We start from the raw sequence: 25,671 nt of genomic DNA on the forward strand, positions 1-25,671 counted from the left end.
AAAAAACGAACTATTTACGAACTATACTTTGGAACGGCTTTTTAAACTTGTATATTGCGCCGGTCACCCACTGAATCTGAAATAAACAATAACAAATGAAGTCGGAAACTGAGCTTGAATAAAATTAAAATATTATGCCTCTCTTTTAACCATCAGCTTTCATCAATTAAATATACGGTATCGATTTTTATTTTTACTATTCGTTTCACTCTAATAATTATCATTATCGATGTCTGCAATTGATCTATTTGTTTTCTTTATATATGAGAGAAGTTCATTCACAAGATTATGTTATGTCTTACTATTTATTCCATTTCTTATTCATTCCATTTCTTAATTATTCAATAAACATTTTAACTTGCAAGTAGTAGCAATATTTTCTTTTCAAAATTTTAAATTTGTTGTTTAATAATGATGTGCGTTATTTTAAAATTAGTCTTTCAGCTACTGAAAAGATTATAAGTGAAAAGATTCCATTTAAGAAAGAAAAATGTAATTAGAAAATTAGTCTATGAATATAAGTATCCTTATTAAATTTAAATTAACATTAATTCTATTTTTAAAATTTTATACTTTTAATATTTATTGACTATAATTATTCAATTCTTTTCATTAAAATAACTTTACTAATCACTGAAGATTTAAGTCTTTCAGCAAATGCATTGCTATACCTTTCATCAATAGCCGTCTGGAAAATTCTTCATTGATTTTTCATTTTTATCTTATTTCATTTCATTTTTATTTAGTTGCAATTATAAGTAGTCAATGGGTAAATAATTGCTGAAATTGTTGTATATTAATCTTTTTAGATTAAAAGATGGCATATCCAGTTAGTCACAAGACTGTATTTGTATTAGACCATGGTCCCAACTTTATGGGCTCATGCCAACAAAATATGGAGTTTGACATATTCACCAAGACTAGACAACCTGGAATTACACCATTAGCACCTCTGTCTAAATCATTATGGACATGTTCAGTTGAAGCAGCAATTGAATATTGTAGAATAGTATGGGACATCTTCCCGACTGATAAATTAGTAAGTTCATAAAAAAAAAAAGCAATTTTGATTTTTTAATCATAATGAAAAATTTTTGAATGAAATTTTATTGATAATTGCATACATAATAAATGCAATGAATATTACAAAAAAAGTTGTTAATGTGTTTCTGTTTTATTATTAAATGTTCTTTTGAAATATTAAAATTCTTTACAGATACGTTTTGTTGTAAGTGATGGATCTTCTTTAACGCTTAGTAGTTGGTCACAAAATCAGCAAAGTTTAACTCATGTAAGTATTATTAGTGTAATTTATTTTTGTAAAGTATTTTATTGTACAAATACTCTTAAGTTAGTGATGCACACCTTGCTGCCCGCAGGCTACATGCAGCCTGTAAGAGCTTCTGCATACAATAAAAAAAGTTTATTTTGAAAAGTTAAAAAAAAAAAATTCGAAAATTTTAAAGTTTGCATTTGAGTCATCAATTTCTGATGTGCTCAGATTCTGTAATAAATCTACATTATTTTTCAATTGATTTTTCAACAATTATTGCTATGAAATTCTACATGGTTTTAAAAAACTCACTATTATTAATACGATATTACGATGCTCAAATTTCAAATTTAAGTAATCTCTTTTTTACTTGCTTTTTTGTTGCCAATTTCATCACAAATTCAAGTGATGCTTCGATCGTTTTTTTTAGTTTATTGGTAAAAATTTCAATGAGGTTATTAAAATCTTACTACATCTATTACAGTATTACGACTCCACGTGGCAGAATCACCGCAACACAGCAAGATTGTCATAGAACATTACAGAGTTCTTGCAGAAAGAATTTTCCTCTAGGAAACAAAATGTTTGGTTTTCTTCTCTGCAGAAATTATTGAAATTTTTTTCTTCTCTAACATTATATTTCAAAGATACCTTTTTCGCGCATTGGGAGGAGAAAGAAATGTTCATAATTTTTCTATTCTTGTTTGAGAAGAATGAAAAATGAAGAATAATGAAGTAAAAAATTTCTTTTCTACAGAAATGTTCAAAGGATTTTTTTCTTCCCTATAATTATCTTCAAAAGATGTCTTTTTCGCGCATCAGAGGGAAAATAAATCTTTGATTTTCCTGTTTTTATTTGGGAAAAATGAAAAATAAAGAATAATGAAAAAATTTTGGTTTTCTTTTCTACCGAGATTTTCAAAAGATTTTTTTTTTTCTCCAGGGTTATTATATAACAAAGTATATTATAGGTTATTATATACAAAACTTTGACTTCGTTTTTAAGGATTCCTTGGTATGACTTGGTTTTTATTTCTTAAAAATTATGATTAACTATGGTTTCTAGCTTAATTAAAAATTTCTAAATTTTTTCAACAGAAATTGTTTTGGAGTTCTTATATTCCAGTTAGTGTTTTCTACTTTATACCTAGAATAAGGAAAGAAGTAAATATCAAGAAACTGAGCTTATATGCATTGCTACTGTGTTATTTCAATAAAACTTTCAAAATATGTTGTTTTTTTGTTTAGATTATTTGTGTTAATTTTGGTTTACTATTTTAAATATTTTTAATGGTTAATTAAATATTTTTAGTGGGTAGAATATTATGTTATTGTTTTTTATTATTCATGCTATAAGTGTGGGTTTGAAAGTGTGTCTCTTGTTAAAAAATGCTTTCATACTTGTGAACATCCTTATCCTAATCTTAAATTTTTAAAATTAACTTTGTTAAAAGTAATAAATTAGTTATATGGCTTTTCAATGCTTTAGTCAACACTTTAATTAGAAAAAATTTAATTAGTTGACAAGTTTTATTACAGATGTTAGTTATTTGTAAATTATTTCATAAATTAATTGAAGTTTTAAGAATTAAATTTTTTTTACTGGAATATATGCATAATTTTGTTATTTTAATCAACTTTTTCCTTTTATTATCTCTACCATATAATGTAATTGTCCAATTTATCTAAGGATTGCATTTTTACTAGCAATTCTCAGGAATCTGACTTATAACTGACCATTTTAAATTTTAACAGTATTAATTAGTTTAATAAATAATGTTATGGTATTCTCAAGAAATTTCTTTGTCATAAGATAATTTATATGTATACTAATTTTTTTTCCTTATTACCGTGCATAAATGTGAACTTATTCAGAACTCTTATTCTCTTAAATAAGTCTCTAAACATATCTCAATATACAAAGTGTATTTAATTTTTAAAGTATTATTATTTATTTTGCTATTGAATACCATATTTACAAAGTTTTCTCTTAAATTATTGTTAATTTTTTTTATTTATTTCTAAGATTTATGTCAAATTGTGTTGAATATGATTTTGAAATTTATGTTTTACTTAGTTAATGGCAGCACTTGCTCAAGTTGGACCTCCTCAGAGTATGGCAAGCAAAGATAGCAGTATAATGCATGGTTTGAATGCTGCTATTGAGGCTTTATGTGAATGTAGTGAAATTCAGCATGAGAAACGCACATCTCTAACAGAAAATGCTGCCAAAGTTCTTAATAAAGGCAGAGTTATTTGTTTCACTAATGTAAAAAGGTATTTTTATTTTGCAAGTTAATGTATATTTTGTTTCCTGGCTTATATCCTGGTTTGAAATATCTATCAGAACTACTAGATTCTTAGATCTGTTATTGATCAGTCACACCTCTGGCTTAGCCATGAATACAGTTTTCTATTAATCTGCTTAACCCACTGACGGTTCTGCACGTAAAAAGTCGCATTTTAACCTGCAGTCTTCTCTGCATAGCAAAACCGGTTTTCCCATGTTAACTGATAGGGGAACTGTGTGTAGGGGAGAAACATTCTCCCAATTTTGCCCATTTCCTTAACCGCCAGTGGGTTAAGGTCCCATATTGTACAAACTCTCAGAAACTTTTTAAGTTTTTTCTTTATATTAATTTTTGTTGAATGAAATTAGCCGTATTGGATGAAATAGCTGTTCAGAGTAATGTTTTAAAACTTTTTATAACTGTCTGCTCAAAATTTAAAGCCACACTAACTTCGTTTTTTCCTTTTATATTATTTGGGAAATTAATATTTTTTCTTCTGTAACCAACCAAATTTTCAAAATATTTAAATATTTTCCAATATTTACATGTAAAAAAAAAAAAAAAAACATTACTTACATTTTTAATAATTGTAATATAAGTAATCTGTTAAAAACTTTAAATGCACTGTAAACTTAATTTACTTGTAAGCTATAGAAAAAGATTGAAAAAGTACAACCTGTTTGTACAAACAGGCAAAAGAACAACCTGTTTACCTGTGTGTTTAACATTAAGTTTGATATTTAGGTAACATTGCAAAAAAAATTTGACTTATTAATTTTTTTTCCTTTTAGTAATAAATGATTAAAGAAATTTGAGTTCATCTCATATGAATTAAAGTTTAAAATTAAAAACATGAAAATGTTTTCAAGTCAATATTTAACATGGTTTACCCAAAAGTATGTATTGTGTCCTTTTCAGAAACAGGCTTATTAGTTCACAGTTTTAGTTCAAAACTACCAATGATTTCAAGTGCAATATGTGCCAACTTCCAATATTTTAATAAAGTATTTTTTCTTTTTCTTAAACAAATATGTTCTTACATTTTTGAAATTCACTTTTTCTATACTTAGAAGGAAAAAAAGTTTTAATATGTTAAATATAATTCTTTATATTATATTATGCCCCTTAAGGAACAACAAAAATTAGTCATAAAACTTAGGTTATTGTAATGCATTCTGATGCTGATTGCAAATTAGTAACATGAATTGAGCAATTATTTGTACATTATTGAGCAATTACTTTTAAATACTATGTCTCAATTCTTAGTCATTCGATTTTTAAAAAAAATACATATGCTTTTTGGTTTTTCATTGTGAATGAATGTTCATTTAATTTATGACTCGAATATTAGAAAAATATTTTTTTCTTCAAATATACTATGAGGAAACAAATGTGCATTGTTTATTGTATTATTAAACGAAAGCTATTAAGCACTGTATAACCACTTAATTTTTTATCATGCATTTGAATTACTATAATTTAATTACAATGCTAATTCCCATGATTATCAAAAAAAATTATTTATTTATATTTAATCTATAATATCTGTTTTTTTTATTTTAAGATACTTAGTTTTAACTTTTAAAAATAATTGTATGCTGCATTGTATATTTCCTTTTTTTGATTGCCTTTTCAAATCATCTAAACTTGTATTTCAGTGATTTAGAAGTTAATTCCCTATTAGAGTGTTACCATGATGCTCTTGTGGAACATAACAAGTTGGCTGCTAGTTCTGATAGGTAAGATTTTTTGCAAATTATTAGATGCTATTATATAAGTTTTTTCTTAATATTGCTGTTATATATGTTTTCAATTTTTATCAAATGTATTAAGCAATTTCTTATTTTTTATTTGCTTGTCCTTTTTATTACTTACAATTATTTAATTAATGCTAAACACCCTCAATATTTAAAGTACTAACTTTTACTTACCCCCCCCCCATTATTCCCTTATTAATAATTTTTTATATTTTCTCTTATTAATAATTTTTAATAATTTTTCCCATTTTCCCTTATTAATAATTTTTTTCCTCTTTACTTATGCAGGGTTAAAGTTCCAAATTTTCAGATTATCTATGTTAAGATCATTTTTTGGTACTCTGAAAAATTTTTCATATTTTTTAAACATACAACTTTAATGTGTATAGACTGTTTTTTAATGTAGTTGTCCCACAATGGGCTGATCATATGACATGGTTCTCAGTAGATCACCAAAGTCAAGCATTACTTAGCGGATAGTGAGTGGGTGGGTGAACATAGTTTGAGAATGGACTAAGGGCCCATGCCCAATGGTATCAGTCCTTGTGAAACCATTCTACCATAAAATGTTCAACTTTACACACAGTTCATTAGGTTGTCAAAGGGTGCAAGTTCTAAGTGCAAGCCAAATGGATGCTGAGCTCCCAGTGTGAGCGTTTATCAATGTCACCAACACTTAAAACGACGTTGCACAGCCTTCATTTTGCTTGCTCTCTTAAATCATGTGAAATGAAAAAAATAAAACTTATTGATTAAAAACTATCGTTTTGTTAACATTTGACATTTTGTAGCTGTTAACATTTAAAGAAACTAATAAAAGAATAATAAATATTGTTTCTTGCTTACAATTTTCTTCCAGAGAGAAACAAAATTAAAAATATTCTTTATCTCTCCTTTGATTTAAAGGCATGTCAGCATAAAATGCGCCATTCTTAATGGTCCAATCAAATACAATGATCTTGCACTGTCAAATAGTTATGTCCCATTCGACAATAAATGTTCACCTTATTTATTGTCGCCAAGTCTTGGATTCCAGTAAGACCACAAAACTATAACCTTTTTTTAATAATTCTATGAGATATATCGTAAAAGTTAGCACAAATTAAATTTCTGTCCCACGAGTTTAACTTTTTATAGCTTTTATAGTGTTTTGAAAACATATTTATATAATTTGATAACTAAATAAAACAGAACTAAATGCTTTTGCAAATGATTACTTAAATCCTGGATGAAGTATAATTATCATTGCAATGGAGTATAATTATCCATTGTGCAGCTCTTGTGCGATTTATATAAAGTATTACTACTACTCTTATTTTTGCAAAGGAAATAAAAGAATAAACAACTAAATACCAATAAAAGAATAAACAACTAAATGCCATTAAAAGAATAACAAAATACTTTTCTAATTTTTTTTTTCAAGCTATTATTACTACTGTTCTTTGAATAACTTATACTTTTTTTAATAACAAATTCATAATTATAATTCCCCTCTTGTATCTTTAGCTTGATGACTATTCAACATTGTGAATTGGTTATGGTTCATGTTTATCCTGTTAACAAGGAAAGTTGTATAACACATCTGACAAAAAAGATGGTAAGTGGTATTAAAAAAAATTGCCCGGAGCTTCACTCTAATGAATTCATATCTATTTTAACAAATCAAAAAATTAAAGCTGGATTAAAATAATAACTTCATTAAAACTGTTATCTCTTTTAATTTTGTAACTTAGCATTTGAACTCTCTTATTTCAGGCACTTGCTTTATTATAATGGCCATTTATATTGTTTTAGTGGTTTTTGTTACAGATAGGCATTTAAATTGAATAAGATTTTATTGAAATTTTATATTTTTTAATAAGTTTTTAAGGATTAGACTTTTAATCATTTATATTTGATACTAGATGTGTATTTTTACAGGTTTCACCTTTACTCAGCACAGAACTTCACTGTGTAAAATCAGGTCGTCACTTAGCAGCTAAACTTGGCCTATTAGTTCAGCAGCATTACAATTTGGCTTCAACAACTGTTACAGGAATACCCATGAAGGTAATTTCTTAGTAATAAATTGTTGTAGCTCTATTTTGAAGTTGGTTATTTTTTAAATAGTAATTATAAGATACAAAGGTAGTTCTTTCTAACAAAATTAATTTGTTGAAAAATTTACTTTATATTGTCATTTTTGTTAGGAGGTTTGATTGATAAGGTCCCTTAATGCAGGATTTAAGTTAAAAAAGAAAAAAATTAGTTACTGCAGAACATGATACATGGATTCAAAGATCTATTAATTAGCAGTATGTAAAGAATGTACAATAAATGAGATAAGGAGAACAATTTAAAAATAAAATAAAACTAAAAATTAAAGCTTTGCATGGTTGAAGGAAAATTTGTTTTGCCAGCTTTAATAATTATTTTATAATTAATGAATTTCCAGGTTTTTAAATTGTATTCTGTTACTTGAGTCTTATCTGTTTTCAAAAATGTTTAAGTTTTTTTTTTTAATTTTGAAAATATCAAATAAAAAATTTTATAATAAGATTCAATATTTTTAAAATTTTTTTTGTAAATTGTTTGAAGTTAGACTGTTATTTATCTAGTGGTTTAATAACTGGATGATGGAGAATAAGTTTAAGAATCAGTTAAGAACTGATTTTTTGGCTTCTATAATAGTTTATTTTCAATATAATATTCATGTTTAAAATTAAAAACTTTATACAATTCGAAAAATATCATAAAAATGTAATATTTGCTTACCTATGCAAACTTCAATATATTAATGTTACTTTAAAATTATTTATTTTTTATATTTTACTCTGGTATTGTTTACTTGTTATTTGAAATTCAATAAATATGTTTCCAATTTTGTGTGTAATATTTTTTTTTTATCTTTTGTATCCTGACAGGTATGCTTGTCTATTTTTCACTATTACATTTAGGACTGAACACAACTTTTCATGCTTTGACAATGATTTTTTCATGCTTAATTCATATTAATTAATAAATAAAAAAAATAGTGAAATATTTCTTAAATCTGCTATCGTGAAATTTTATTGGATTAAAAAGAAAAAAATAAGTTTTAAATGAATAATGAAATTATTTATATGAACTTTTCTTTCTTTCTTATTTTTATAATTTGCGATAAATATTTTTTGTTGTCTCTGCATTACAATTTTATTTTTATGAGGCCATTATATTTACATCAGCTGTTGCCATCATATGTCCAGCATATATATCAATGACTCTTTGTGTGCAATTATATGCAAATGTGCTAGTGTAATGTACTTTACTTTGTATGCAAGTGAATAAATCTGTTATGATACATATTTTTTTATATGATACATATTGCTTTTTGTTTGTAGGAAGAACAAAATGCAAGTTCCTCTGCAAATTATGATGTAGAATTACTCCATCCAGCATCTGCTCATAATGAAGTTTTTAAAACAGGTCATAAAATACTTTTTGATTCATTAGCTACCTAATTTTGTTAATATTTAATATTTCAAGAATAAATTACAGATCAGAAGTGACAGTTTTTGACAAGAAACAATTTCCTATTTTCACCATTTTATGAGAAAACTTTTTAAAAACCTTATTTATTTTGTTACTTACTAATTTTTGAATTACAGTAGAGTCTTGATAATTCGAGTCTCGGTTGTTTCAGTTTTCCATAAATCCGAGCTAGTGAAAAAAAGTCAGTTTTGCTCCCAAATAATGCCTAACCCACACACAACCTGTGGAATGATTACTAAGATTGATTTTATGACGATTACTATGACTGAATGTTGAAAAACCTTATTAAAAAATATTATGTGATAAACACTGAAACTTGTGAATAGTGTGTTTAAACAAGAAACATTAGACAATTATTTTAAAGTATAATTTATCTGCTACAGTATTATAAGAAATATTAAATTTGTAGCTTGATTTAATGTAGTATATGTACTCTGATCCCATAATGAAAGGAATTTTTTTAAATATAATATGCTTTTCAATTAAATACTAAAATTTTAAAAATTGCTTTGTTCCCATTTATTTCAATATTTATTAATTTAAAATTTTTTGATAACTCGATTTTTTGAAAGTTCAAGGTAGGCTCGGTCCTGTTCACCTTGAATTATCGAGACTACCGTGTATGTAAAAAAATTTCTGTCAATATTGTTGCTCTGGCTAAAATTTGTATGCCTGTTTGCATTTTGAAAATTTTTTTTGCTCACTTTTTTTTCCAACTTCTTTTAAAGTTAATGACATCTTTTATCTACATAGGTGTTGGTAACACAGAAGGTATACAAACTGCTGTTAAAGAAGGACAATTATATGAAACAGTGACTTTAAAATGGTGTACTCCGAGATCTAGTTCTGTTGGTGAGTAAACTTTTATTAATTCAGTCTGTTTTTTTTTTTGTTAAATATCCAATAAAATACTCTGCCTGTCTTAGAATTTTTTTTATTGCCTGATAGTATGGAATGAACGATAAATTATGAGTATTCTAATTTTTTTATTTTGCTTTTAAGTTTGTTAAAATGCCACATTTATTCCAAGATCTATGAAAATGTTAAAACATGAATATAAAATAACACACCATTTAAAAAAAAGTTTTTTCAATTCTCTTGTTGAAATTGCTTTTGAAGAGTAGAAAGTTGTGTTCCATTGTATTATGAACAAATCACATGAGATTTCCTTTTTATGAGAAACAATTTTTGTTACTATGTTGCTATTAAATAAGTAGCATTCACTTTGATGATAAATTTTCTGTAAAATTTTGTTTAGTCAATAGGTGCAATTAACATAAATAAGTATTTATTTAATTAATTTTTTAAATATGCTGTATTTTATTTTATTAGAGACATATTTGTTTCCTTAATTTTCTATGTTACAGTTTTGTTTTAAGTCTAAATCTGCAAAAGTTATTGTTTTAGCTAGTAAAGAGACATGATTTCTATGGTTAAATTTTGTTGAAATGTGTATTTACAACTTTATTTTATTGTAAAGCTTTTGCAATCTATTCTTATTTTCAGCTTTTTGTAAAATTTTTACTATTTTTATTTTTGACTTTACCTGAAAGTTTTATTAAAAATTTTAATTTTGCTTTTAACTTGATTTATACACTAGAAGGAGCATGCATACAGTTTTTAGTGAGCAATTAAAAGTATTTAGTGTGCAATTTAAGTAATAATATTGTATAAATAACGTTTTATTGATTCTTAATTTCCTGTTACATAAGATTTGTAAACTGTCTTAAATAGATCTTTTGGATAATAGGAATTTATACAAAAGAGATAAGTAATTATGCTAAAGTATTTTTTTTTTTTAATGAAATAAGCTTTTATTACATTTCCTCTTCTTCAATTTAGTTTGAATAATTGTTTAGAAATGCATCTTTTTCTAATGTAAATTATATTTTACGTTTAATATTTTCTTTTAGAATGAAATGAGCCTTTATCACATTTCCTCTTGTTTACTTTAGTCTTGAATAATTATCTGGAACAGGATCTTTCTGCAAAGTAAATAATGTTCGTAAGAATAAAATAAATACTACGTGTTAGACCTGAAAGCAAATTAAATGCAGTTGAATATTCTTAACTCAACTGTATTTTTATTACTTTGGATTGCACAAGTTCATTTATTTGATCAAAAATTAAGGGTTTTTATTCGTGTTTTTTTATTCATATTTTTTGCTGTTCTTATATGTTATACACTTTTTGCTAATGCTTTATTACTTTCGTTTATTTTAACAGAATTGCATTACTGTACGTCTTCTTTTCGAATCACACCAGTTGATGTGAATAACAGACCATCATCTTGCTTAACCAATTTTCTTTTAAATGGTAATGTTTTTATTAAGTGTTACTATTTTACATTTAAAAAAATTTTCTTTCAAATATTCAGCTTAAAACATCTTAATTCTGAATACTTCTTCTATTAAATAGTTAGAAAATTTAGTAACATAATGTAATCAATATTATTTTTAAAAAACTTACTAGTAGTAATGAAAAAAAAAGTACTTCGTCAAGCCAAGATGATCATTAAGGTTAAGGTTTCACAATTTCGAAACGAACAGCACAATAGCAATGTGGACAGAATTGCAGACTGGCTGCCTTTATTTCCTAGTTAGGCTAATAATCATTGATTCAATGCTGGCTGGATTTTAGGGGGCCACGTGAGATAGAATTTTAGTCTTTCCCAATGGCAGCTCAATGTCTTTATCACTGTGCTGTTGTTAGTTATTACTGTTGATAACTTAATTTTACTTGTCGGTAGTGAACTGAACATTTATAAGGAAAAACGACTTTTAAAGTAAAGAAAAGTATCACCACATGTTTGATTTCTTAAGAGAGAACAACACAGCAAAATTTTCAACAAAAAAAAATGAGAAAAAAATTTATAGAATCTTTTGATAGTTTATCCTTTTAAGATTATTGCACCAAAATATTGAATTGATTTTCATAAAAATGTAAAAGTTTAAAACACCTCACAAGCAAAAAAGTTTTTCAAAATTCAACCATTTTGTGAAAGGAATTATTTATTAGAAATTCTATGTGCTGCAAAAACTACATTCATGTAGTTTTAAAAAAATCAATTTGAATGATTTTTTTAATTTGTGATTACAGCAAGTTATGGATAATTTAAATATTACATTATAAATATTGTATTATATAAGAATGAATGTTTAAAATTTTTGTATTTGTAACATGATTAAATGAAGATTAACAATGAGTACAATAGGATAAAAAAATGTATTGAGTTAAGATTATCACAATCATTGCAAAATTCCTTAAAGAAACTTGTTTTTTAACGACTTCCATCTTAAACTGTCCAAATTGTTAGAAGTAAAACTACATTTTTCTGATCATTTAATCTTAGCATTTTTATAGTATATAGAAAAAAGAAGCAATAACAATTTGCTTATAAGCAGAATGGTTAACTTATGGACAATCAATTTAATGATAAAAAAATTTGTTGTAATTTATCTTTTAGCTTTGTTATTTCCCTAATAAATTATTACTTTTAATTATTTCCTTGTAATGTAATTTATATTAATACCTTATAATAAAACTTACTTTTATAAGTCAATACTGTTTAGTTATTTTAGTATTATTGAGTGCTTTAAAACTGTACTTTAGGACGAGCAGTAATGCTGGAAATGCCTCGAAAATCTGGCTCCAAGGTATTGTCACATATGCTTGCCAGTCATGGAGGAGAAATATTCATTCATACTCTTGGTACAGGACGATCAATATTGGAGGACCCTCCATCAATAAGTGAAGGATGTGGTGGTAGAGTGACTGATTACAGAATAAATGTATGTTTGACAAAGATTTTATGAATTTTAATCATATACAATAAAATCATATATATATGATTTTGTATTGTTTTCTCTTTCAAATTCTATAATTTTTATATTTTGAATTAGGATTTTGGAGATTTCATGAAACAAAATAGACTTGTACCATTTGAACCTCAGCCAGATAGAATTGAAAATCCTTTAGACAAAGGTAAATTAATATTATTTTTTTTAAATTGTTTACTACTTTAATTGTTTAAGTGAGTTTTTAGCGATAATATTGAATAAATAATATTTTATTGATTTTTAATTTCCTGTTACTTAATTATGAAATACCTCATATCAGCTAGTTTTTGATGAATTAGATTTTAAATTTAGTATGAAAAATAGACCTTTTAGATTATATAAATTTAAATATAAGAGAGTAATAGTATTCAACTAAAGTATTTTAGTTAATATATTTGTACTGTTAAGAGATGTACTTTTTTGTTTAAAAATTAGCAAGATGTCTCATTTTTTAAAAATTACATATTAGTTTTCGAGTAATTAAATTGTATGGTATTTGTATTTAAAGCTGTTTCTGCATTTTAATAGTTTTCTCTTTAAAATTTTTCTTATCTATAAACTATTTTGTTTGTTGATATCATTGTTTTTTTTAAATACTTAAAATATTTATTAATTGTATTTTGCACTTAATTTTGCATATATTATTATATATCTTAATTTCTAAATATTTCAAATTGTCTAAAATTTGTGATATTTAGAAGAAAATGATGTGAAGTTAAAAAAATTAATTTTTTATGGACATTTATTAGAAATCTGCTTCACAAATGTTTCTCTTTAAATACAAATATACACAAATAAAATAATTACTTTCTTTTGCTATTGGTCTTCTGCTGTTATTCTTATTCTATTGTCCCTCATTGTAAAAGTATTATAACTCTATATTTTTAAAATATGCATTATTTTGCTTAATTGCATATACATTTTATGATTTCTTTCTTTTTAAAAGTAAAGTAACCCCAATAATTGTATGAAATTTACACAAATGGATCGCACTAAATAATCATTATTAGTACTGCAAAAAATTTCAAACTTAAATAGATAGCTTTTTTTATTGAAATTCATTTACAAAGAAATGATCTACTATTAATAAATGACTCATGTCTTTCTTTTATTATTTTTTAATGGTTTGCCTCTTTACTATAAAATTTTCGTTTTTCTTTATTTAAAAATTGTTATTACCAAACTTGTTCAGATAAAAATAATTGATTTGGTTGTACCCTTTGTAAATTTTTTGTTAATTAGTTTATCTTTTCAAGTTTTATTGCCATAATTGGCTATTTCAGCTGATAATAGTTAATATTATTAAAATGATAATAGCTTCTGTTTTGGTCTTAAATTTTGATGAGAGGCAACTGATGAGTATTTACTTAAATTAATTACAGTGTATTTGTATATTGTGGTATATTTAATTATTTATGTGTACATAACATAAATGTAATGTCATTCCAATTGTCTAGTGAGCAGAAATAGAACTTTTATCTTAATATATTAAATAGCACAATTGGATTATTTGTTATTTTATTAATTGGACTTCCCCGTTCTTATCTCTTTATCTACATATTCATAATCTATATTCCTTAATCTGAAATGATTTTTAAACTTATTTAAGCCTCATTATACATTTTTACCTACTTTGAAATGATTTTTTTCTATTACTAATGTATTTATTTATTTATTTATTTTATAGCAAAAAAGAAATTAGCAAGACTCACACAATATTGGCCTATTGTCATTGGCCATACTACCATATTCAATATGGCTAACACAGTGCCAGTATGTAAAAAAATATTTAATTATTTTTTTAAATAAATATTTAAGTTTTTTATTCATGATTACTCTTTAAACTTTATCAAAACCTGCAAGCTCTGTAAAGTTTAAAATGTTACTATTCAGGAAAATGTATTCCATAAAATATTGCATGCATTTGTTATATATATGTATGTATCAAATTACCTTTGTTTCTTTTCATTCTCACATGGCAAGTCTTGAAAATGAGCACCTATTTTTGAGTGCTTTAAACATGTCCTACCGTTATTTCTTATTTGTATATTTTTGAAGTGAATGAAGCTTTTAATCTAGTAATATCTTACTGCTTTAATTTCTTGAGATTATTTAATGGGTATGATTTATAAAGGTGTTATAAAATAAACCGTTTTGAGTTTATAAAAAAAATCTAGATTTTTTTTTCTCACGAAATTAAGATTCAGATAAATTGCTGTTTGACACTTTATTGCATCACAGTAATAAATTAAAATATGATTTATATTAGTTAAATTTTAAAATCCAACTTAATTTGTGTTGTGAAAAGATTATTACCCATATTGTGAAAAGATCATTACCATTATCAATATTATAAAAGAAGCAAAAATTAAGAAACATACTTCAAAATTCTTAGCATTTAATTATAAAGCATGATTAACACACATCAATTGAAATGTAAGATTGTGTATACATTAAGACTAGTACAAGGATGAAAAAGTACAGTGCAATATATTAGCTTGATTGGATTAAAAATGTGAATTGATATGTGTAAGTGTAAAGTATGTAAGAATGTTATTGAAATGTTTTTTCATTATTACAGTTATTAATTGAAGTGGTCAATGTTATATGTATGTAAAATTTTTACAAGTTTCTTTTTTTGTCGTTGGTTTTGGAATATCAATCACAGATTGTCAAATACCAAGTAGTTTTCTAGACTACCTAAAGAGAATCCTACAATTTGGAGGCAATTAAAACAATCTAAGATCACACATTTTACATTTAAAGTTAAAAATTGCAATTCCAGGATACAATTATATAATATGATCTGAGATAAAGCAAGTCTGTTCTTTTTGTGTTAAAGTAAAATAAATAAATAAATTTTTAAAAAAAACTAACTACTCTTGTCTTCTAAAAATACCTTAGTGTGAATTAAATTGTTTTCCATACCCAATAGAGTATTTCGTTATCTTTATTATAAAAAACTCCTTCAAATTATGGTTTATAATGTTCCTTTATTTCCAGCAAATATCACCTTTACTGGAATTAATAACCAAAGAAACTCTTGATCAAAATGAGGTCACAAACTGTAAAAAAGTAATTTATTATCTTGTGGACTATGAAAATAGGGGACTTCCACTGCCTGTACCAACTGTTGGAACAAGGGGAAAAGGGCCTAAAAAGTATGCCTTAAGCTTTTTTTCTGATGTTTCTTAAATATTTTAAAAATAATATGACACAACATTGGTAAAGACATAATTTTTATTGTTAACTGTGATTAAAAAAACTCTTCTTGAATGATTTTAGCCCTGGAAAATCTCTTAGGACAATGCATTTCTTTTGTATTCTACATGATACTTGTGTCAATATAAAAAAAATAATGCTTAATTTATTTATAAAATAAATTGCCAACTATTATTGATGAAAGTTCATAAGAATCTCAATCAAAATCATGTGCTGGTAGTTAAACTTACGAATTTTCAGCACAGAAGGATTTATGGGAACCTTTTTTTTTATTCACATTTTCCTATTATATATTTATATATTGCACAAAAATGGAAACTTAGCGTATACTCTCGATTATTCGTGTGCAGGTTATCCGGTTTATGGTTTATCCGGGCTATCCGAGCCCGGATAAACCACAAACCGGATAATCCGCGCTCCTTTCGAAGTCACAAAAAATGTTTTTAAAGAGAAACATTTTCAAGATTATCATGCATGTAAAATATATGTTGATATGAATAGAAATCTTGTCAAATCAGTCTCGCCATTTATTAACAGAATATGAATCTAATATTTTTTATTGATAATAATCGCTGCAATAGTAGGTTATGAAGTTATAACACTTTTTGAAAGCAATATTCATTATTGGATGCAGTATATTAGCAGCATGGTCAAAGGTAAAATCGTCTACGTCATCACGATCATAGAGAAAGATCATACCCCTTGATCTTCTTATATTGAACAATATGATAACAGTATTTTTGAACAAAGAAAAGAAATTGTAGTTTAGAAATTCTTGAGGAAAATTTAGATGATTCGTTCCAAAGTGATGTATGTGAGCTTGACTTCCAGTATTTAACAGATGAGGAAATTGTTACTAACTGTGTTGTTAAATCAAATAGTGATGATAGTACTGATGCAGAAGATGTAATAAATGATGGAAATACAATTCCTGATTCTACTGCTCTACAATCTGTGGAAACTTTATTAGATTGATTATGTGGGAGAACGAGGATTTGATTACGGTGACGTTACTACGGTATGTAAAATCTGTGTCAATATACGGCAAGAGATGAACAAGCAGCAGAAGCAAAGACGCATTACACATTTTTTTAAGCAGTAAATGTTAAATTCCTAATTTGATGTTATACAGCATGCAAATGTAAGTAATTTTTATATTTTTTGTACTAATGTTAATTTTTTCTTTAATAAAAAGGAGTTTTCAGATTATCCGTGTTTTTCAATTGTCTGTGCGACCTGTCCCGGTGATTAACCCGGATAATTGGGAGTGCACTATATATATATATATATATATATATAACGTCGTTACTGAGTGGAGGGATTAAAACAGTCTTAGGCAGGGAAGGAGGGTACAAAATTTATTTATTAATTATTAGACAGAGAGCAGTCATAAAAGTGGCCACAAAAAGTTGTGCTTCTTATTTTAAGTTAGGGAAAATCTTGAAAAATAAATCCGTAAAATGTTTCATTTTAGGGCATAGGAGAAATCTTAGTAATTGTAATTGGTTTATTAAATAGGTCGCGCGAATCCCACAAAAAGCAAATGGGAAAATATCTTGCTTTTAATTAATGCATACTTGAGCCAAAAAAGATTTAAAAGACAGGATGTGATTTAAAAGTGTGAGAAAGTGTTCCGATTAGCATAATAAAATAAAATAAAAGGATTTTATATATATATGGTCTTTATTTTGTAAGTAGACATTTTTATGATTTTACAATTTCAGCAGTTTTTACAAATTCATTATTTTTATTTATAGGGAAGAATTGTATCGACTTATGTGGAATGAATTAGAAGCATATGTCAGGTGTCATTGTTTGACAGCTGAGCACCAAAGTGTACTGGAATGCTTATTGGAATGCCGAAAGCCTAACATAGAAGGTGAAGGCTCAGCTTCAATAGCGAGTGTAAAAGCGCAACTTGGAGCTCAGAGTCCTTCTCACTCTCCAATTAAAAAATTGGACAAAATTAAAGAGGAAAAGGATATGGATATTGACGAACATAAAGATACTGATAGGTATAATTAAAGATAACTAATAGTTGATTAAAAAATTGTTTTTATGTTTTTAAGATTGGAATAACTTTAAAATGTGTGTGACATTTAAGTGGTAACTAAAAATTTTGAGTCTAATTTACAGAAATTATTAGTGTTATATAATCATATAAAATTTAGATATAATTTCACTAAAATATGTAATGTTTTGTCGATCGATGATCTCAAATGTGTCAATCTACACATTAGAATTAGTTACACCCTACTTGAGAGATTTAAGGTGGTTCATCTTGATTGTCAGATAGAGTTCTGACTAAGAATCGATATATGATCTGGCTAGGAATAATCTAGATGGCCAGATAGATTTGTGACTCTATCCAATGCTTAACTCTCTTTTGATAAAACAATTATATTAAGTAAAAAGAATTTAGTCATGTATTTAAAAAAATTTTATCTCAATTACAAATACTCTCATACTCTTGTTTGCTACTCATAATTTATGCATATTAGGTTACAAGAATTAAAAAGTAGCACAATAGGCTAAGCAAATACCATTGTGTATGAAAAAAATGTTAACTAGTTAAAACTTAATGTTTGCACTCGTTTTTTATGCTCACACAACTTTTGTTCTTTTTTCGTGAAAGTAAATTTAAAAAAAATTGTTACTTATGCTTCTGCAACTTTGTTTTTTTTTTTTCTTTTTTATGAACCTTGCACTTTGAATTAGCAGATAATTTCACAATTCAAGTTGGTAAAGGCAATAATTTTTATTTGTGTCTTATTTTATTTTTGTTGAACTAAAAAATCAATTATAAAAATTTCAAAATGAATATTAGTACCATCACACTTGCATCTTTTCTTAATTACACATACTTTGGTCTTATGTATTTGATTGGTTGTAGCTTGAAGTAGTGGATTACAATTCTTACCAAATATTTTGTCATTTTTTTCCATTACCAACTGGACCTAAAGGCAACAGAAACTGACTTTTAGGCTTATCTTCATCACCTGATCTTTGAACTTCATTTGTTGGATCATTGCGATATGACATTTTATTTTCATTTTATGGGTTATTTAACTTTTTTAATGTAATTATATTATTACCATTGCTATCAGCAGAAAAAAAAATTCAGCTTTTTTCTCCAAGATTAAATTGGAGATTTATAGGTTTAAATAATGTTAATATGAAGTGTTCAATTAGTAATCAAATATTACACTTAATTTTTTTATGTAACACTCATAAAATTTTTAAACTGTTATAAAATAAATTTTCACTTCTATTTCAGGTCTAGGGCTTATGAAAATTTAAGTGATTCTTTTAATAAAGTGCCACCTATAAAAAAGATTAAACTTAATCTTGAGGCTATGAAAACACCCGCTACAAAATCTTTATTATCGCTCTGGACTGAAAGACTGACTGTTGAACATGAAAAACGTTTTGTTGAATTTGTTGGTCGGGTTAATGGTAATGGACCTGCTAAATTGTACCCCAATATGAAATCTGATGGGTAAGTATATAAAGTGGAAGTTAAAGAATTTTTTGACTTACTTACAAAAGATTTTCATTATTATGGGCAGTCTTTAAAAAATTATTTTGTCAAAATATTTAGTGTTCTTTCTTCTTTATGTTGCTAGAAAATTTTGAATATTCCCTGTATGAATTCTCAAATTCTGTTTTGTTCAAGTGGCTGGATACTGTTTATTATGTATAAAGATATTTAATGATAAATTTGAAAAGAAACTTAAATTACAGGGAAGAAATTGTTTTTCTAAAAAAAGAAACATTTATTGAATGTTTTGTTATAACAAAGATTTCTGTTTTGACATAAAAGATGCCAAAGTTGAATTGATGAAAAAAAACCATTTTGTAAGTGAAAGGTTTTTTTTTAACTTTTGTGTTAACACAGTATTTTGTATGTCCTTGTCATGAAATTTAATTCGGAATATCTTATAACTCCAGAACCATTAGTGCTAGGGTTCTGAAATTTAGACATCAAGTACAAGGAGTCATTTTAGCCTGATCCTGAGAGTCGTTTAAAAATTATTAATTCGTTTGAAAAATATGTTCGGAAAAAGATTTTTTTCAAATTAGTTGTTGCTAGGGTATCTAAAACTGTAATTCCTTTACGTTTAAGATTCTGCATATTCTTTATGTTTAATACTTTTTAGATGCTGAATAATCAACTTGGATAGCATCACTTTGTCACTGAATTAGTATTTGTAAAGTTATCTGAAACTCAAGTGTTTATTTTGCTTATAGATGTGACTTTCAGACATGTTCTTATAAAATTAATTTGCAATTGCAATTGAAATAACAAAAAAAGTTATGTACTAAAAAGCGCAGTTAATATTAAAAAAGTTAGTGATTGGTTCAAAGGAAGTGTAAAAAATCATCATACTATTATTGATGCTTAGTTAATTTTGATAATTAGTTCTGCTAGTATTAGGATAATAGAGGTTGTTTTTGATAGATAAAAAATATTCTATTATAAGTACTGCTACAAACACTGTGATAATAGTTTTTTTTAAATTTATTTTACTCTACACTGAAATTAGACTGACTAGCATAAGTTATTCTCAAGCAACAGCGTTATGCTAATAGATTCTGATTAAACTTAACCTTTACTTGGATGGGAGGAAATTCTTAAAAAGTGTTTTGTTTAATCTAATAACGTTAGGTAAATAAATTATAAATAAAAAAATTCATTTTAGCTTCATTAATTTTGCCAGTATATGTCTCAAATCTTTGTGACTTGAATATCAGAATATCATGTTCTGAGCTGTGAAAATAGTTATTGATATATTGGAATCTAATTCCAATTCCGAATTCTCCTAAGAGCTTGATTCTGACTTACATTCAATTAGAATTTCCATTGAATCCCTGGAAAGTATTATTAATTGCTATGTTATCATTCTTAATCAACTTTCTTGTAGCATTCCTTATTTAGTCTTTTAATTTAATATATAATTTCATTTTTAGTCTAATACTAAAAAACTATCTTCAGTTTTTTGCTCTATCTGCCAACAGTAATTGCAAAATGGTTCTCACTAGTTATACACAATACAAATACATCTGACCATAAATCAAGGTTTACTATCAGTTTCAAATTTGCAAACATGGGAAAATATCAACAACAAAAAAGGAGCAAATCACAGTTTATTTAAAGACTTTACAAATCGTTACACACAGCATGAAATAAAATGATTTTGTGTGTAACTAATGAGAATCAAGTTGATATAGTTTCAGTTAATTTTTCAGATGTTATGTTCATTTTATATCAAGTTTGTCTTAAAATGTGTTTCAAGACTATCTTATAAAATTTTTAATGAGAGCAGAGAAAAAGTCAGTATTTCTTAAATAACAATAAAAACATAAGTAAACTGCTGAAACTAATCCTGAGAAACTAAATAAAACATTACAGAGAAAGACAAATTCATAAATTCATAAGGCGTTTGTAGCCACCACCACAAGCTACAATGCACTTTTGAAATCAGTCAGTGGCTCTTTATCAGTTGCAATTGGCACCAATTATTAATTGGTAATATGAAATATTTCCATTGTTATGTGAAGCAAATTCATGTATAATTTTCTAAATGACAGTAAAGAGTAACTTGTTTTTTTATTATGTTTATTAAAGAAAAAGCTGATAATCCTTTTAGTCAGTCATCCAAGTACAATTCTTCATTGGTGTTACATTCAGAAGGAAATGCACAAAATTCTCAGACAAAATAACAAAACTCTACAGTGTAAATTTTTATTTATTTATTTATTTTTGCATTTTGATTAATATACCACAGGAATAAGAACTAGCATTTATCAACTATAATTTTTTATGCATGTAATATTTGTCTTTGTAAGGATAATCAAGAGTTTAATGTAATGGGTTTTTGAAAATTATTTGCACTACATATATATAAGTCTTTTTCAACTGATAAATGGCGTAACATGAATAAAATCTGTTGTTAGATTTACTATTTTTAAATTTGTAATAAATTAAATAACTTTTTCTAAAGTAAGAAATATTTCTTAGGAAGATTAAAGAAAAAAAATCTCGCACTCAATGTTTGCAACTCAAAGATGTTCTCCTCACCATGTCTATGTTTGAAAGGGCCTTGTTAAAATTAATTGTTTTAAGCTTGGCAAAAAATAAAAATTGTGAAATATCTTATTTTCTTAGTATGGATGTCTACATAATTTACTTTATTTCTTTTTTCATTCTTATGTATTTTAACATCTCTTTCCTTACATTCATCTTTCTTTTGTACCTTAGGAATGGTGATGGGTCTTAACATCTAGAAATAAAGTCTATATTTGTCAGGTAACTTAGTTCTGACATTAAATGTGTGCATGACTCTATTAACATGGATAAAAGTTATTCAGTTTTTAAAATAAAATTCATGAGGGCGTAATTGATTTTTGTAATTTTTTATAAAATTATTAGAAACTCTCAATGTGAAATATTTTAAGAATTTATTAGAAATTATTAAATTTTTCAAAATAGTTATCTTCCAAAAAGAAAGAAAATAACTGTTTGAAAATTGAATTGTATTGGGAAAAGATTCCTAGCAGCCCTCCCACAACTTTCTAACTTCTTCTGTTATCTTCTTTTGCTTCATTTTCTAGTTGTTTGGTATTTCAAACAATTTTCTATAAAATCTGCAAACTGTTAAAATTTTCTAATGGTAATTAAAACATTTGTGTGCAAATACATTACCATATTTATGTAAACTTAATAGTTAATGTATTTTATGTTAACTACAATTATTTTCGTAAAAAATGTAAAAAGAATTTTTTTCTCTCGCATTTTTGTAAAATAGGCATAACAAAAAATATCGTTATTAAGTAAATGCTAGAGCAAATTAATTGCATTGCGACTTTTTTATTTTTATGAAAACATATCAACTTCTCATAGTAACTTAAATGTTTTTGAATTTTTTTAAATTGTTATTTGTTGTTGTTAATTGTTGTTTGAAATTTTATTAACAGTAAAATAATTTTGTAAAAGCTATTTTATTTGACCCAGTTATGAAGAAAACCTGAAAAATATAACGCTGTTTCTCAATATTATTAAAAAGTTTTTGCTAATAAACAAAGTCCTTTAAATAATTTTAATAACAATAAATGTCTTTGGTGTTCTTCCACCTTTAAAATTATGAACTAGAAGCACCATTATTTAGAATGAAGCAAACTAAACGATGTAATAGTTTAATGTAAGCCAATAATTTTAACAATGAAGATATATTTATTTGACACCCACTTTATGTCTTTATACAACTAACTTTTTTTTTACAGGGGTAAATAGTATCACAGATTGTAGAGCATGAATTATACCATAAAAGTACTCTGCTTTTCAGCTGCCACGAGCTTCATCTGTCATTATGTTCATTATTTTATTTGTACAGTTTAAATTTGTAAAAAAATGTTTTGAATAAAATTTATCATTGTTTTAGCTTCATAGTTTTATTTTTTTACAATTTTTTTTTTAAAAAACTGTTACATATTACATGTTACATATTTCAAAATTATGTTGTTTTAATATCAGGTAAAACATAAACTATCAGTTTACTAAAGAATTTTTCTGGGTTGAAATGTGACATATATTTCGAGATTCTGAATCTAAAGTATGGTTTTAAGTTTATTTCTGAAATGTAATAGTGTTAATCTATTTATTTGGTTTACTTACTTTATTTTAGACAGTTTCACTTTTATTATGGTAAATCCTATTTCTTCAATTTTTTATTGCATTAATTTCTGTTCTTGAAAATGCCTTGGCACTTATGTAAAGGACTATGTGAATAACTTCCAACATTATTTGTTGAGATTGACCTTAAAGAAGAAAATATGAATCCAATATTTTGATGTCTAGCAAATAATGATAGATTTTTTTAGAATTATTGCTTTTTATTTTAATTTATTTGAGTTTGAAATAAATATTAACTTTTCTACACTTATCTTTAATCAATTATTGACTTTATTACACTTAACTTTATCTTGATCTTGGCTAGGACTGGGCGATATAAGAAATTTTATATCATGATGCATCGTCAGTTTTCCATCGCGATATAGCGATGTATCGCGATATAGTATTTTTGAAATTCATTTACTTGTATGGCGCAGAAAGTCAGATTTCTATCAAAACTTCATACTCACATTGATTTAAATCAATTTATGAATTTGATGTACATGTTTTGCTTAAGAAAGATATTAATGTTATATTTTCTAAAAATGATCGCGCAAATAACGAAAGATTTCTTAGTTTAAAGATAAATAATAAAAAAATAAACAAAATTGAAATTTATCAATATATTTACCTAACAATATAGAAAGAAAATTTAAAAAATAAGTTCGTTAAAAATTATTCCTATGCTTAAAACAAAGTGCTAAATAAATTAAACAAAAAAAACCACTTTTAAAGCACTATTTTTTATCATTATTATTTAACATAAGTAATAAAGTTAAATTGAATAATTACCGAATCATGAACGAAAAAACAAAGTAAGGTTTAATTTCTTAAATTATGATATTCGATAATATGTTCAACAGACAATATTGAAAGAAAATTAAAAAAACATGATTATACTCTTTAATAAAACGAAGTGCTAAATGATTTTTTAAAAAAAAATTCGCAATCGCAAACATAACTAATTTTTTTGAATAAACAAAGTTGATTGACTTATGTCCAAAACCAAAAGAGGAAAAATAAGTTTTGTTATAATTTTATTTATAAAAATGAAAACAACTAAAGATTTATAAATTTAAAATAGGTAATAAAAACCCATTAAATTATTATTTTGTCCAAAAAGTTTTTAATAAATTAAAATAAAGTAAAAAATAGCCTAACAAATTTAATTACTTTTTAATTTAATTCTTTATGGGCACTTTAAATTAGATTTCCGTTTGTAATAAATTCAATAATGTAAAATAATACTTAAACATATAATATCAAAATTAATCTTCACATTTAAAAATAAAAAAGAAAGTTTTGTTTCAAAAAAAATTTACCTAATTAATTAAGAAACAAACGATCACAAAGTCAGTCCCACTGAAAATAATCTGCAAGAAACGATATCAAGTCGCGACAAAGAAGAAAAAAAAAACTAAGAGGTGTGGAAACGAACATGCGAGATCACGATATATGTTCTCAAAACTGATTCTGATTCTACCGCTCATCAATCAAGGCCGTTTCAATATAACGAACGATACGTACATCGTCTTCCCCAGCGCGAGTTGGCATCCTTGCGTGTCTACGTGTCTTGTATCGCTATATCGTTCGTCTTCGTTACTCGACGGCTTAAATCAGATTTCTCAAGCATCGTCTGGAACGAAAGTCGCTGTATCGGCCTGCCGATACAGGCGTTAAATCGATATGTCGCGATATATCGATTTATAGCCCAGTCCTAATCTTGGCACATAGAACCATAGTAAACTAAATTTGATTATTTTTACTTTATTCATATTGACAGTTTTAAAAATTTTGAAGAAAAATTATGTAATTAAAAGTTATAACAATAGTAATCAAATTTCTTTTATTTACTTTTTAAATTACAAATTTTTTTGGTTATGAGGATTTTACATATTTTTGACACTTTTTTTCTAAACTGATAAATGCTGATTTTGACCCCTTTTTTAATTCTTTAAAAAATATTTTTTACTGATTATCAAGCTAAAAAAAAAGTGTTTGTAATAATAATGACAATATCAATAGTTAGAGTTCAAATGATTCCTAAAATATCAATTATGAAATCACCAAAAAATGCAACTTTATTAGAAAATTAGTATATTTTTAA

At 25.8% G+C, this 25,671-nt stretch overlaps 1 protein-coding gene across 3 annotated transcripts; it reads left to right on the top strand.

Annotated features, from left to right (window-relative positions):
* Positions 1-38: 38 nt before the first annotated feature.
* asun (integrator complex subunit 13 asun) lies at positions 39-23,333 on the top strand. 3 transcript variants are annotated; one of them, XM_016069059.5, is made up of 18 exons: positions 39-177; positions 810-1,039; positions 1,217-1,291; positions 3,351-3,550; positions 5,223-5,303; positions 6,828-6,918; positions 7,242-7,370; positions 8,681-8,765; positions 9,585-9,683; positions 11,058-11,147; positions 12,444-12,622; positions 12,734-12,815; positions 14,358-14,443; positions 15,674-15,831; positions 17,650-17,907; positions 19,170-19,391; positions 22,155-22,202; positions 23,177-23,333. In XM_016069059.5, exons 2-17 carry the CDS (start codon positions 818-820, stop codon positions 22,171-22,173), a joined length of 2,076 nt encoding a protein of 691 aa, XP_015924545.2. In that variant the 5' UTR covers positions 39-177; positions 810-817; the 3' UTR covers positions 22,174-22,202; positions 23,177-23,333. The 3 variants fall into 3 exon arrangements, with proteins under 3 accessions (XP_015924545.2, XP_015924548.2, XP_015924546.2); XM_016069060.5 differs by lacking the exon at positions 39-177 and adding an exon at positions 242-492; XM_016069062.5 differs by lacking the exon at positions 22,155-22,202.
* Positions 23,334-25,671: the final 2,338 nt, after the last annotated feature.

The sequence above is a fragment of the Parasteatoda tepidariorum genome, chromosome 2 (genome assembly GCF_982258835.1).
Source record: "Parasteatoda tepidariorum strain Cologne lab strain chromosome 2, Ptep-v5.0, whole genome shotgun sequence".
Classification (NCBI taxonomy): Eukaryota; Metazoa; Arthropoda; class Arachnida; order Araneae; family Theridiidae; genus Parasteatoda; species Parasteatoda tepidariorum.

Bases quoted from the DNA above. Each gene is read 5' to 3' on its own strand.
- asun (XM_016069059.5), top strand. From the start codon at position 818: ATGGCATATCCAGTTAGTCACAAGACTGTATTTGTATTAGACCATGGT. The intron at 3,551-5,222 runs GTATTTTTATTT...CTTGTATTTCAG, and splicing joins TGTTTCACTAATGTAAAAAG to TGATTTAGAAGTTAATTCCC. The intron at 9,684-11,057 runs GTGAGTAAACTT...TTATTTTAACAG, and splicing joins TCCGAGATCTAGTTCTGTTG to AATTGCATTACTGTACGTCT.